This window comes from Pezoporus occidentalis, unplaced genomic scaffold (genome assembly GCF_034315485.1).
Source record: "Pezoporus occidentalis ecotype Australia unplaced genomic scaffold, CSIRO_AGI_Poc_V1 ctg68, whole genome shotgun sequence".
NCBI classification, from domain to species: domain Eukaryota; kingdom Metazoa; phylum Chordata; class Aves; order Psittaciformes; family Psittacidae; genus Pezoporus; species Pezoporus occidentalis.
Genome location: NW_026916030.1, coordinates 1746494 through 1761296, shown reverse-complemented (window position 1 = coordinate 1761296; position 14803 = coordinate 1746494). Strand labels below are relative to the sequence as shown.

The following is a 14803-nucleotide window of genomic DNA, read 5'->3' as shown; positions in this document are numbered from 1 at the left end:
GTAATGGAAACATTTAAGTGCGTTGTCCCGTCTTCCCCTCTGTAAAGTAACAAGTGGAGAGAATTGAGATAAAACCAGAAATGGAATGTTAGAGAATGAGAACTGAGGTAACACGCTGAACCTGCATGAACTTGGTTTAAAAATGCCAAACCCACAGCCCAGACCACCTCATCTGACCCTGGTTAACAAGCAGCATAACTTGGTACTTAAGAACTGCGGATCCTTTGGAGCACACCTCCACTTCCTTCAGAGCAGGTGAGGCCCTCAGAGGTACGTGTTTGTCTCATCCCACATGTGTCTGTCACAGCTGTAGAGCAAATCTGCCCAGCTGGTCTTTCTGCTGCTGAAATTGCTGATGCAGAAGAGTTAACCTGGAGGATGTAGGCACGGGTGGGCTTTGTGTTCTGTTCCTAATGGGGAATTTTTGCACTCGGATAGTGTTGTTACCACTGTGTTGGGGAATGTGTTCTGACTTCACTGCCTATACTCTTCTCCAGCGTAACTGTGGCACTGAGCTACTTGTGTCAGTGTTCCTCTGATGCCATCACTGACAGAAATACAGGATTCTCTAGCAGGTGAGTTAGATTTCTTGCCTATGATCTCCCTGGGCTGCTCACCTGAGCAATTCCCGTGATGGTTTGATGTCTATTCCCACTGTAAACTAGTTCCACCGGTGCTGTAAAATGGGCTGCTCAGAAGTAGCTCCCTTTTGTGGGCAGGAAGATTCCCCTTTGGTACAAAAGACTTTGGGGTAGATGATGCCTCAGGTGCAAAAGGAGCGTTGGCATAAAGTAGAGAACTTCAAAAGCCTGAAAACACTGGACACAAAGTTTCTTGGAATATTCTGTTTTACTTGTATTCATGCACTTGTAGGTACTTGAGTAGTTAAGGGTACATCCAGCTCTGCTGCTCTAACACACTATAGCATTGGGAGTTCATCTGCTGTGGAAGGAAAGAGACCTAACCTTGAGAGGACATTGTTATTCCTGATGTTAAAGGATAAAAACAGCTGGTAAAAGGAAATTCAGTCTTTCTACACAAACATTAAGTCTTAGTTGACAAAATGAAGCACCTCATTTTTTATTCCATCCAAGTTAAACTGTTTGAACTTATCAATATAGGTCAAAACCTTGCAGGACACCAGACTGTAGTAAGTTTCCAGTAAAGAGCAATCTTTCCCATCGCTTGTTTCCTTCCAGTCTTTAAATAACTCGTCCTCTTCCATGTTGGAAGAGGTGAAAATGAATTTATAGCAGCATCGATTGTAGCTGATGTGCTTCTCCCCAGAAAACCGGGAGCTGTGAATGGGAGTGATGCCAGCTCTTTTAGCACAGATCCCAACAAAGACATCGGGGGGCACTGACCCTGCCACCTCCTTGGAGGCCACAAACACCTTGCGAGCAGCATCCTGTGACATGATGAAGGCGCTCCCTTCACAGTAATCTGGGTAAAGCTCCTCTGGGTATTGATGGATGGGAACAAAGCCAGGGCTCTGAGGGTCTCTGTCGGGCACTCCTTGATGAATGACCTTTCCAATGTAGATGTCCTCGAGTTGTGTTAGGCTAAGCAAGTATTCAGCCAGACTGGGAACACCAACGAACATGTCTTCATCTGCTTTAAGGATATACTGTGCATGGGAGCAGAAAGTCACTGTCCACTCCACACTCATCAACATCTTCTGTGTCTGTGTGCCAGGAGAATCGATGAAACTGCCTTCAATAATGTCTCTGTGCTCTTGAGACTCCTCATTGATCTCCAGCTGGGTGGTTACTGAAGCTGCCTTTCCTAAAGCAAACAGAGTGAGGACAGTGTGATCTCTGGTGTCTGTCACGTTGCCCCATGTCTGCCTGATCACGTTGCGTCTTGTCCTGTTTTCTGGGCTGCTGAAGACCAGAACGAGCAGGAATACCTCTTGATCGGAGCACGTTGCTGCGCTGTTGATGGTGTAAGAGAGATTGGCTTTCAGAGGCTCTGTATCGAGCTGCCTGGCCCGCTCCCTGATTTCCAGAGCCTTCGCATCCGTGTACGAAAGAGGCAATGACCGCAGGAAGTATTCCTCCAGTAAATCTGCTCCAAAAAGCAGCACGTGGAAAAGCAAGACATTAAAGAGAATGAAGCACCACTGGTGAGTCCGCAGCCTGCAGAGGGTCAGCTGGGGAGGAGAAGACACACACACTGGATTCTCTTGCTCCTACAATACAGAAGCTTCCCTTCATTTAGAACATATCCATGCAAAACAATCACAACTTTTAGACCGTGGTCTCTGTATCATTAGTGCAAGGCTCTCTTCCTAGAAACCACAGCAGCCCTGCTTCTTGTGGTGCAGCAGGATCCCAAGCCGAGAAGGACATCACTCTAGTTTAGGAGGCTTTTTGTGCATCCATGTGTAGAAATACTGAGGAATATCTCACTATTAACGTTTTCTGACTGTTTTTAACCTGCTACTGATGGCTTGAGATGCTAACGCAGATCTGTAATGTTAAAATGTGTCCTCAAAGGTGAGCCTTTGGTACCTGGCCTGAGTTCTTGGCACAGTTTGAATCATAGAAGCCTCATGCTAGCCCCCTGAGTAACGATCCAAATCACTTACCTGCATGGTGGTGGGAGTTCTCCCTGCAGCAGGGTCTGTGTCAACACCAGAGGCAATTTCTCCCTGGCAGAGGCTTTTGGGGCAGTGTCTTGTATCTGGATCTGCAGGATCCAGTTACTGCCCAGTGCCCAGAGACCGTGGCTTCCCCTTTAGCTGCGTGTGGGAGGAAAGCTGATCCAAGGGGATGATCGTGTTGCAGCTGCATAAAACACAAAGCAAACAAAACCTGAGCCTTTCCCTCTATTAATTTCTAGCACCTGGGGCTGGGTGTCTCAGAAGCACAGAAGCGCAGCAGCTGCTCAGGCTCACTGGTGAAAGGGGTCCTTTGGTACCCTTGTGAATCTGTGCTAGGTCTGCCAGGTCGTTGCTGTTTCTTACAGCTGTGCCAGTGGGCTTGGCTCCCTGGTCCACGGCGGTTGACCCCTTCGCTGAGTGAGCACTCTGTGTCTCCCAGGGTGGAGGTTTGGGGTGTGAACCTGTGGGCTTCTCTTGTGGGGGTTCCCAATTGCAGAACACCCTAAGCCCATGGGCACTGCTGGGCCAGGCTGTCTCTGATGGAAGCAGAGGTGTGCTTTCAATGAGCCCCTGGGAGCAAGGCAGGGACAAGGGGCTGTGCAGTGGGAGCTGATGGTGTATGGCCACGAGGCTGGGGATATTCTGATGTGTCCCACCACCTCTTGCCCCTTCCAGCCAGGCTGTAACAAGCTGCATTGGGTGTTCCTTTGCTTTCTCTCTGTAATAACGGTTTTAAATGACCCTGTGTATTTGTGCTTTTGTGGTGGCTGCGTGTCCTGGGGCACTCCTGCCTTCAGTGGTGGCCTCGGCTGCTCCAGAGCATCCCTGTGTTAATGTTGGCACAGCCACGGCTGGGCTGGAGCTGACTGGGCTGGGGAGCCGCAGGGGGCTGGAAGTGCTGGAGGGGGAAGTGCCAAAGACACCACGAACAGGATGGAGGTGTCAGCAGGGGTGAGGGCTGGGTTTGGCAGCAGCTCTGTGAGCAGGGGAGGGGGGGAACGGGGCTTGTGGGTCCCTGGAGGGGACAGAGGATGGGAACGATGCTGTTTGATGGGCAAATTGGGGCAGGAGGTGTCAGCCTGCACCAGCACAAGGACAGGACCTTCAGCCTCCATGCAGGAGCACAGAGGTCATGGTGTGTTTATCAGGGTTGGAAAGGTTTCTCGTAGCAGTTCTGTTACTGCACCCTTAGGTGAAAGAGTGTGAGGGGAATGCGGCATCGCTGCGGTTTGCTTTAGCTGTGTGCCTTGCAAGGGTGCGATGCTCTGACCATTGCAACCCTCCCTGAAGCATCCTTAGGGCAGGTGGAGCAGAGCTTTGATTTCTGGTGTGACCAAGGGGGTTAAGTCCCCAGCCCTGAGCCCCTCAGCTCTTCCAGTGCCTGCCCCTGGGTCTGTGGCAGTGTGGGACCTGATGGGAAATCTCATTGATCACAGCAGAAACCAGGTCCCCACAGTGTGGTTACAGCTTGCAAAGCCAGCCTAAACATGGGCCGTGGGCAAGTGCCAACGTGGGGCTCTGCTTTAGACTCCCCAAAACCGGGGCCAAAGCCCTTTCCTAGGGCCCGTGTGTCAGCTGGGCTGCAGCTTCAGCTGGACCAGCCCCACAGTCACTGGAAGTTGTGCTTTGAAGCTGGGCAAGCTGTCAGCACGGGAAGTGTCAGTCAAATGTGTTCTCTGAAAGGAAGAGCTAATAGGGCAGTATTTGTCACGTACAACACAGCTCTACAGCCCTAGACACTCATTCTGGGCAAAAACCCCCCTTTGAAGATGCTCCATCTCCAGCTAAACCATTAAATAAGCAAATAAATACAAGCATTTGAAAGGCCCTACGTTAAAACCTCTGTGTTTAGAGTGCCAATAGGGTAATGAAAGCCACATGTGCATCGTCCCTGTCGCAGTTGTGCCCAGCGTGGTGCTTGCAGTACTGGTGAAGTCATTTCTTTAGCACGGCTTTGTGGTGGCAGCAGGAACTTCAGACATTGCTGATACCGTGTGCATGGGATGAGCAATATCCCACTGCAGGCAGGGCACCATCAGCTCATGGATGAGGAGCCTGGCTGAGTTCCACTGGGAGAAAGCTGAGGATGAGAAATGGAAACACTGCTGGAAGGTCAAATAGCTCATGTGGGAATGCCACAAACCCCTCGGCTGCAGGGAGTTGCCTGGGGATGATCCCTCCATCCCCTCTAAAACCCTGGCTTCAGTCCAATGTAATGGACAGCAGCTTCTGTCTGACCTTATCCCGCTTTTTAGGTGGGTACAGTCAAACCCTTCAGGGAAAACCCCATTCCCAGTGAGATTAAAGGGTTTCCAGAAGAGGAATGCATTCAGGACCCTGGAGTGGCTGAAGCCAGGTCAGTCTGGGGAAAGGAGTGATGTTCCTACAGCTCACTTAAACCCCAACAGATCTTGTGGGTGTAAATTAGGGAAACAACTGGGAAAGCAGCTTTTCCTGAGCCCTAGGGCTATTGTTTGCTTTATCTGAGACATTTTCCTCTTTTCCTTAAATTTATGTCCAAGCAAACCCCATTATGGAAGCAGGGATGTACCCATAAAGCTGCAGCCAACCTGACCTACCATACGAGCAGTGTGTGTTTAGACTGGAGGATGCTTGGGGTGGATGTTTTGGAGAGGACAGGTTCTTAAAGTCTCCTGGCTTCCCTGCCAGTGCTGGGAAGAGGGAAGCAGAGCCTGGCTTGTCTTGATTCTGCTCTGCTCCACTTCATGAAGAGGCGAAGTCTTTGGATGCCGCAGTGTTCCCGGATGACGGCGAGGGTGAGCAGCTGGATTTATTGGGAAAACCAGTGAAAATTGACTTTTCTAACATAAATTTACTCCATTATGGAAGCAGGAACTCTGCCTGCCCCACGTGTCCATGTGGTTGCTCCATCTCTCCCTCTGTCCCTCCCTGCAGGGTGGATACCCCTCTCTGTCCCCTGCTCACAGGCTCTTCCCTAAAGCCAGTTGGTTCCCACAGCCAGGCTTTCAGCTCTTCACTCCTGCTCCAGGGCCATGCCACATCCTGCCTGTGTAGCTCGCCCATTGGCAGGTGTCTGCACCACGGACTCTTCCCAGAAGACTTTCCCAGTGCCCTCATGTAGCCACTTCTCTTACTTTAAGGGTTGGAGGTATCCCTTGTCACAAAGCATCCCTTTGGATGGAAAGCCACTGGGATGCTCCTGGGACCACAGAGCATTCACAGGTACCCACAGTGTTTCAGACCCTGCCCAAAGGGTCCCCCCTGTTTGCACCCTGCCTTTTGCAGGGCTTCACCTGCACCTACAGGCTGATGGTGCGAGGGCTGGGAAGGATTTGTCTGGTTTTCAATAAGAGCAGGGGCTGTGATAAATAAATGGAGACAATTGTGCTTGGTCTTAGTCACCTAAGAGCAATGTTTGTGCTGAGGAAGATGATTCAGCTCTTGCAGGCGATTCGTCACCTTACATTCCCCACCAGGCTTGGGAGGTGATGGAAGATAAAGCTTTATAGGCGTTACACAGTGTGTGCTTCATTTATCTTTCGATATTAAACATCCCTTTGGGTGTTAAACAGGAGGAGAAACCTTAAAAACAAGCCACCAAGGTGGCATGCTGACACACCGAACAGATTAGCTGCTCCTGGTGCACAAATGAGGGTGTCTTTTCTTCCTATTTAATGGCTCCATTGACTGGGTTAAACCCGTGTTTTTATAGCCAAGTTCCTAGAATTCATTTGTGCTTTGCATACACCAGTCTCGGAGCTGCAGAGATCTATCTTTCTGTATGGGTCTGTTTGATTATTACTCCTTGAGTTTAATGGCAGCTTTGACAACTAACTACCGCTGTATTCCCTGACAAAGACAGCTTAAACCCTCCGTGCATTCTGGAAGTGCTGCGTTCAGCCTCAGAAATACCAAACTAAATAGAAGTGGAGACCTCATAGCAGCCTTCCAGTGTCTGAAGGGGGGCTATAGGGATGCTGAGGAGGGACTCTTCATTAGGGACTGTAGTGATAGGACAAGGGGTAACGGGTTAAAACTCAAACAGGGGAAGTTTAGATTGGATATAAGGAGGAAATTCTTTCCTGTTAGGGTGGTGAGGCACTGGAATGGGTTGCCCAGGGAGGTTGTGAATGCTCCATCCCTGGCAGTGTTCAAGGCCAGGTTGGACAGAGCCTTGGGTGACCTGGTTTAGTGTGAGGTGTCCCTGCCCATGGCAGGGGGGTTGGAACTGGATGATCTTAAGGTCCTTTCCAACCCTAACTGCTCTATGATTCTGTAAGCTGAATGGGGAATACATGAGCTTGTGCTGGGTCAAGGTGATGCGAATCCAGGCCTTGGGCTGAGCTGGTTCCTGAGCAGTGATCTCCCCGCTGAGATGCCAACCCACCCCTAGTTTGCAGTGAACCAGAAGCTTTCCCTTTGTTACTCATTTCAGAGCGTGCCGTGCAGGTTCCTTTGCCTTGCCCTTTTGTTCCCTGCTGTTAGAGACAGGCTCTGTTTGTGCTTGGCAAACCCAGATTGCGCATGAGACTCGTTTGACACAGACAACCCCCAGAGCATCTGAGCCCTGAATCAAGCCCTGCTGTGATTCATTCAGTCCGTGCTCTGGCAATGTTTGCAGTCGGGAGCAGGTTCTGTGCCTGGCTCCATGGGCACTGAGCAGAAAGCCGGGGTGTTTCTTCTGCAGCTGAGGGGGGTGTATGGGAGATGCACCCCAAAAGGCAAAGCTTGCCCAAGGCTGTGGAGGGAAACAGGTCCTGGGGTCCATGCAGTGCCCCAGCCCATGCTCTTTGGGACACACGGTGCTGGATGGATCCAGCTCCACTCCCGTTGCATGGAGCTGGGTGTGCCAAAGGGGTGGGGAGGGCGCCACAGCCCCCCAGCCATTCCCCATTGCCCTCCTGTCGGGGGTTATGGGGGAGCTGGAGCAGGATGAGGACGCGCTCCAGCAGGAATCCTGATGACTCCGGAGCACGGTGCTGGACCGGGGTAAGGCGCTCCCCCAGGGATGCCTTTCTCTGCCTCTTGCCTCTGACTCATCCCCCGCTGCCTCCCTCAGGTTTATTTATTGTGCTCCAGACAGAACCTGCAGTGCTCAGCCCTGCTGCCCCGTGCCAGGCCCCTCCTGGCACCCGGGGCCATGGTGGTGGTGGCTGTGCCTTCTGCTGTGCTCAGCCTTTGGGGGGGGGCCTCTGGCTGGGGTTTGCCTTTCCCAGGAGCCCCTCATTGCTTCCCCAGCCTGGCTCTGCTATGGAGAACTCGTGTGTGCACACACAGCACGCAGTACACAGCCATGCAAACAGCACCCGGCATCCCTGGATGCGCCCCTTCCCTGGTGTGCCCCATGGGACGCGTGTGCTCTTGCTCTGGGGTGCAGTGGGGAATGCTGGATGCTGAAGGGGCTCCCCAGCAGAGCCGTGGGGCTCAGGATGTCAGGAGGAGGTTGAGGTTTGGTGTCGCAGTGAAGCCCTGGTTAATTTTGTGTTTCGTTGATAGGAGGACTGTTGGGAAATGAAGACTTGCAGCATCGATGGCACGCTGGGGAGTGCTGCAGCTGGAGGTGGGGAGGGCTCAGCCAGACCTGGGCCCCCAGATGCTGAATGGTGCCTTTGCTGAGAGCGCTGCCCCGCCTCGAGCTGAGGGCAAAATCAGACTGTGCAGGGGCAGAACAAGCAGCCTCAGCGGGGAGCTGACCCTGCTCCGGGACAGTCAACACCGAACTGTAAATAACTCCCGTCCCCTGCCTGCTCTCCGGTTCGCGACGCACACTGTGCCCTGCAACACCTTCTGGAGTTTAATACCTGGCCAAGAAAACAACAACCAGTGGGGAAGACAGGAAGGAAAATGTTCTGCTTTCCGCTTCAGCGCAGGTTGGGAAGCGATGCGCTGTACCTGGACAGCGGGAGAGGGAGCAGGGGCTCCAGAACTGCTCCGTGCAGGAGCCGGGACATGGGCTCTCCTTCCTCAGGTGGGATCCCGCTGGGGCAGCTTGTCCCTGTGCCCAAGCGGCCTCAGCACCCCCCCGTCTCCCCCCTCCAGGCTCTCAGCGTGCAGTGCTGCCATGTGGATGCTCTCTTCTTCTGGCTCTCTCATTTCTCATTTCTCGTTTCCCAGCATCACCACCCCCCTCCCGTAGCCATTCTAAATCATTCCTCCCCCACGCCTGTGTTATCACCTCGCATGTCAATACGCCGCTGTGCCACCCACCCTTCTCCTCACTGAGCTGCACGGTAACGTTTCACACCCGATAATGTGAGGCAATTAGTGAATGAAGAATAACGTGCCTACTTAGAAGCATGATGGGTCGGGAAGCATCACACGGGTGGATTGCACGGGGAGGATTAATTGCTTTTCTCTCAAATGACTCCTAGTGTAGGAGAGTCCATATGGAGAGAGAGGAGGAGGAAGGGGTGCTGCGGGAGAAACAAAGTCTCTGGTCCTAGTGAGAAGCGTAAAGCCCAGCGCAGCTGAGTGGGAGCTTCCCGCTGGAGCTGGAGCCTGCGGCAGCCAACGGGTACCATGTGTGGATGCATCACACGAGGGCTGGGGCTCACAGGAGAGCAAGGAGGGGTAGCACGGGGAGAGGAGGGGGGCAGGAGCTGCTGGAGAGAAGCAGGGAGCCAGGCTGAGAGAGCTGGGCTGGGTCAGCCTGGGGAAGAGAAGGCTCCTGAAGGGGAGAACTGAGAGCAGCTCCAGTGCCTGAAGGGGCTCCAGGAAACCTGGAGAGGGGCTTGGGACAAGGACCTGTAGGGACAGGACAAAGGGAATGGCTTTAACCTGCCAGAGGGGAGGCTGAGATGAGCTCTTAGGCAGAAGCTCTTCCCTGTGAGGGTGCTGAGGCGCTGGCACAGGGTGCCCAGAGAAGCTGTGGCTGCCCCATCCCTGGCAGTGCTCAAGGCCAGGTTGGACACAGGGGCTTGGAGCAAGCTGCTCTAGTGGAAGGTGTCCCTGCCCATGGCAGGGGTTGGAGCTGGAGGAGCTTTAAGGTCCCTTCTAACCAAAACCATTTAAGACTCTATGAAAGCACCCCTCAGGCAGCAGGGAGCTGCTGGCCTGGATGTTGTCACCCTCCGCAGGGGTCTGACTGAAGCGGCTTTGGTGCTTTGGGTGGCTGAGGTGGCCGGGGAGCGTTGCACAAGGCACAGGGCTGGCTGTGTCTGTGTGAGAGCGTTTCCTTCCTACTAAGTGGTTCTCACTGGGCATTTCTGCTTTCTCCAAGCCTGGGGTCCCAGGAATCTGCACCATGAGCTCCCCAGCGCCTGTGCAGCAGCGTGGGCTCTGGAAGAGGAATAAAGAAAGAAGCAAAAGAGGTGAGGAGAGGGCCAGAGCTGGGGTGAGTGGAAGCTGCTGTGTTTGCATTGGGCTCCTCATGTGGTGGGACACAGCTCTGGAGCACTTTGGACTTGGCCACACCGTTATGGATGGCACCCCCTAGTACCCATGGGCCTGAACCTGGAGGCACCACCTTAGGCTCCATCTCCTTAACCCTTTCCCAGAGGCAGCCGGCTCATTTCCAGCCTGTCCCTGCTGTCCCCGGGGTGGGGCTGTGTTATTGCAGCAGCGTCCCCCCGGGAAGATCAATGCTTCCCGGCCCCGGCCGCGCAGCACGGCACAGGCATGCCCCAGCAGGCCGGGGCTTGGCGGGTCTGTTTGCTTTGGGTTGAGACAGCCCCGGGGCGCAGCGGAGCTCAGCGCAAATATTTGTACGGCGGGTAGAAAAGGAAATGATAACAGTAATGGGAGAGAATACATAGAAGTAAATAGAAGCAAATAGAAGTAAATAGAAGCAAATAGAAGCAAATAGAAGGACACGAGGTCCCCCCCGCGGGGTGGGCAGGGGCCGGCGGTGCGGGATGCTCCCCTGGGACCGCTTCATTGGCTGTTGCCCGGGGGACGCGGAGCCGGTGCCGGGGGGCGGCGGCGGGAGGTGCCGGCACGGTCGCCAGGGGGCGCCGTGGGGCAGCGGCGGCGCGGGGGGTGCGGGAGCGGAGGGTGCGGGTCCGCGGCTCGGCGCCATGGGCAGCCCCGTCGGGCAGCGCGGCGGGCGGGGGGCGGAGGAGGGCAGCGGGGCCGCGTAGGGACGGCACCGGCCCGGCACCTGCTGCTGCCGCACGCCCGCCTCGTCCCCGGCATGCGGGGCCGCGGGCTGCGGCGGGGCGCGCCGTGATGGGCGGCCGGGAGCGGGACCCGGACGGCGGCGGTGGTGGTGGCGGCTCTGCCCGCAGGCGGCAGCCCCCGGCCGGCGCCCTCGGCAGCGCGGGGCGCTCTGCTCCGCCTCGGCTCCCCGCGCACCGGCGCCGCTTCGCTGATGCCGTTCTCGGGCGAAGAGCGGAGCCTGCAGGGGATCTACAAGCCGGCGGGGCCGGCGGAGGGCAGGGCGGCCGGCGGGGCTGCCGTCTGTACCGAGTGCTACACCAACCGTTCCTTCCTCTACGACGATGGCAGCGCTCACAGGTACCCGCCGGCGGGGCGCGGACCGTGGGGTTCGCGGTGGGGTGTGAGGGGGGGCTCCATGTGCCGCCGTCCTGGGGAGCTGCGGGATCGCGGAGCCCCCCGGCAGGGCCGAGGGGAGCCCCTTTCCCCCGCCGTCCCCTCTCGGGGGGGGCCGGGACCCGCCGGCAAGACCCTGCCCCGGTCCCCCCTGCTGTAACCGTGCCCGAGGCCAGTAGAAAGTTTCCGCACCGCTCGCAGGGGTCCCCGCGAACGCCCCTGCGGACACCGCGGCCCTGGGAACGGAGCGGTTGGTGCCTGGGCACAGGGGATGCTCGGAGATCCCGAGCTGTTCCCAGGCGCAGCGCCGCTGTGGTGCCTGCCCGGGCTGGGGCCCACGGGTGAGGCAGGGTTGTGGAGGAGCCCTGAAGCCACCCCAAAGCCAGAGGACTCAAACGTGCAGAGGTGAGAAAGCCGCCTTTGCACAGGCACACGGCAGCTTTGGCCTTGTTTTGTGTCAGGCTTACAGTGTCCTGGGCAAGGGAGAGCTCTAGAAGTGAAGTTGCTGAAGTATCCCAGCTTTTCCCGATAACCCCTTTGTATTAGGATTGATCTGGTTATATTGGCTAGTGTGGCTCTTCTGTCTGTCACACTCATCAAACATCAGCTTAAACAAGGCAATGAAGTGCATATATCAGTTTCTTCTTGGCAGATAAGGACCTTGCTTGGGTTTGTGCCCTGTGCTGGTCAACTGGCGTTCTCCACGTTGGCATCTTGCTGTGCTTTAGGGACACCATCTTTTATTCCTAAAAGACCAGATGGAAAAAGAAGGAACGGTGTATTCAGTGCACTCCATAACTTCCAGTACATTGCCACTGACTGGGTAATTGATAAAATCCTTGAATATTGGTTCTTGGGATTAAATCCCTCATTGTTTCCCTGCAGTCCTGTGCCACGGAACAGTGCCTCAGGAGCCAGGCCCACCTCACTCCTGAGAACACCACTTGGTTGCCTTGGTCATGCCAAGGTGGCTGCAGAGCCCCAGTGCCTTCAGCAAACCCCATTTTGCAGCTGTACTTGGTGTGTTTGCAGAAACGATGTCCTTGAACATCACCGAACATCTCTGGGGGGTCAGAGACAGGCTGGAGATGGCAGTTGTGGAGGGCTCAGCCTCTAGCGTTATGGGACAAGGCTGAGTCGCTGAGCTCAGGCAGCAGCTATTGCTCCTTATACTGCAGAACTGCTCAGGGTCATTTAACCTCATCTCAGCACAACAACAAAATCCTTGTCCAAAGGTCTTCCCGCCTGTCCCTTTCGATCTGGAGGGAAGAGCTTTGTTTTCTAGTTGTTATTATACAGCTCAATGTGTTTCTAACCCCCTCTGGCTCCAGAGAGGTTGAAATGCCGTTGTTTCCTGTGGCTTGCCTTGCCTTCCTCTGTGTTCAGCCCCTTTGCTGCCCTTCCAGAGATGTTCAACAAGCTGGCTGGAGCCACCAGGACTCTGCAGCTTTGCCCATAGCTGCCTGTCACCTGAGGCGTGTGCGAAGGGTATGGGAGCCAGGGTGAATCTGAGCAGCAAAGATGTGTAGCACATCCCGTGTACGTTTTGCTGTGTGCTCAAGAGGACTTCAGCTGGGTTGGCCCCGTTAAAAGAAGTGGACGCCTCAGTTATCCTCATGCTTAACAAATCTAGAGATGGCTCAAAAGCTGTTGAAGGCAAATTACATCCTATCAGTTGCCTGAGTGTGGAGGGGAGGTGCGGATGTCTGCGTGCTTTCTTCTGTCCTTGTAAGGGGACAATGGTCCCGAAAGTCCCTTCCAGTCGGAAAGGAAGGAGTTAACAGTAGAAGCAATTGAAAGTCTGTTTGGAGAGCAAATACACGTTTCTGGCACCCAGAGGGTACAAATAACCTCAATTTTACTTTCCTACCTCGTGGGAAATCGGTCACTGTTTGTACAAGGCGCTGGCCCGTCACTTAGGGAATACAGGATTTCCTCCGGCCAGCAGCTCCTCTTCCCCTGCCTTGCCCATGTAAGGGCACTCTGGGAAGAAGCAGTGATGGATGAGGGGCCATATGGAAGTGCTCATGCAAAAATACCCTGCACAAGGAAGGGGCCTGCGGGAGAAGCAGGGACGTGCGAGAGGAGACCTGGATTTTCCATCCGCTACCTCCTGCTACTATGGCTTATTTAAGAAGAGGAAGATGAAAGAAGGTGGCATGCACGAGGATACCTGGAGGCGCTGCTTGGGAAGATCCCATCTTTGTATTAGACGTATGTGACTTTCCTCACGTCTGCTTTTGATGCTATTATGGGAGGTCTGTCCCCTGTCTGTTAGGCTGCACCTCTCTGCTTGGCTTCAGCGCTGCTGTTCGTACTTGGAGCAAGCAGTAGATGTCCTGTGCTGAGCAGGGTGGGTTTGGGCGCCTTGCCATGGATTCGGGAGTGGGATGTGGAGGGGAGGTGGGTCCCAGCTGGAGCATCTGCTCCAGTGTTTGGGAAGCCGAGGATGGGGTCTTAGAGCAGCAACCAGAGGGAGCTGTGAGTGCTGCAGGCAGGGAAGCTCTGACCGTGGTTATCCATGTCCGGGTAGGTTTGATAGGGGATGTCTCAGTGTGGGAGCCAGGACAGGTTGTGCTTTCTGGTGTAGCAATCACAGCCAGAGGTGAAGCAGTGGCAGCAGGGTTAAAAATGAAAGATAAGAAAAAAGCATTGGTTAACCTGGATTCTTGCTCAGCGTGAGCACCTCAGGGCCAGGATGGGATCTCCCATCGCTTCTCCTGCCACTCATTAGATGCACCAGATGGACCGTCTCAGTTCAGCACAGGGCCAGTCCCTGCAGCTCAGAACCTGTTGTTGTCTCTTAAGTTTTCCATTCTCTGGAAATGAGTGGGAAGATGCTTCTCTGGCAGAGCTTGCACTGAACTCGGCCGTGCAGCTGATTAATAACCACTTCATCCAGGCAACACTACAGACATTTATGGGCTTCCCAAAAGTCAGCCTAGTGCATTGCAGCTGTTGCTCTGGCTGCCCGTGGGGATCCTGGCCTCACTGTTCCAGGAGAAGCCACAATAGGGAACCATAAAACTTCAGGGACAAGCACCCTGCATCTTCAGAGCACAGCAGAGATAGGGAATTGTGCTCTGGTTTTCCTCGGTTGATGAGGAGAGGGAAGCCTGCGGCTGTGACCCAGGGCTCGACGGGGCTGTCATCAGGTTGTGCTGCTAGAACTGCCCCAGGAAAGCACCCCCAGCACACCTGGGGCAGCGGGGACAGGTTTTGGGACCCCCCCTCTTCTGTTCTCTTTAATGAAGGACCGTGACAGGCCCAATGTCCTCCGTGCAAACTGCCTCTGGGCTCTGGCTGTGTCAGCCTTGGCTGCAGAACAGCAGAGTGGGCTCAGTGCCTGTGCTCAGGGCTCCTTCTGCCCTGCAAGAATATTTACAGCATCTATTTGAATGCTCCCAGTCCTCCATCGGAGCCCTCGCCCTGACCCCAGTGCCTGGTTCCCAAGTGCTGCGTGCCATTTGTTTTGGAGCCCGTTAGCGTTTCTTTTGCACCCATGCCAAGCTGGGCCGGAGGGTGGAACATCTCATTCATTCTTGGGAATGAACGCAGGCCAAGAGCCACACTAGGGCCCAGCACAGGCTCCTCTGGTGTCCCTGGTGACAGGGACAGAGAGTGCAGAGCAAGCCGTCCCGGGGCTGTAGCTCTGCAGCCCGTCGGATCAGGATCCTGGCAGTGTGCTTCCAAGGTGTGGATGGATGCTTCCCCTGGGATTTGCCC

At 54.9% G+C, this 14803-nt stretch overlaps 2 protein-coding genes across 11 annotated transcripts in view; one reads left to right on the top strand and one right to left on the bottom strand.

The window, feature by feature from the left end:
• Nucleotides 1-1051: 1051 nt before the first annotated feature.
• On the bottom strand, nucleotides 1052-2596 carry B3GALT9 (beta-1,3-galactosyltransferase 9). The gene is made up of 2 exons (XM_062641361.1): nucleotides 2591-2596; nucleotides 1052-2152 (listed from the first exon to the last, which is right to left on the bottom strand). Exons 1-2 carry the CDS (start codon nucleotides 2594-2596, stop codon nucleotides 1052-1054), a joined length of 1107 nt encoding a protein of 368 aa, XP_062497345.1.
• An 8153-nt stretch (nucleotides 2597-10749) lies between these two features.
• KCNT1 (potassium sodium-activated channel subfamily T member 1) overlaps nucleotides 10750-14803 on the top strand; it is a 75872-nt gene continuing 71818 nt past the window's right edge. For 3 of the 10 annotated variants that reach the window (XM_062641496.1, XM_062641497.1, XM_062641494.1), the window contains exon 1: nucleotides 10750-11041. In XM_062641496.1, coding sequence (XP_062497480.1) covers nucleotides 10896-11041 — 146 coding nt within the window. In that variant the 5' untranslated portion in view covers nucleotides 10750-10895. Of the gene's footprint in view, nucleotides 11042-13053; nucleotides 13292-14803 lie in introns of those variants that run through there. The other 7 variants (XM_062641495.1, XM_062641493.1, XM_062641510.1 and 4 more) reach the window with 4 other exon arrangements.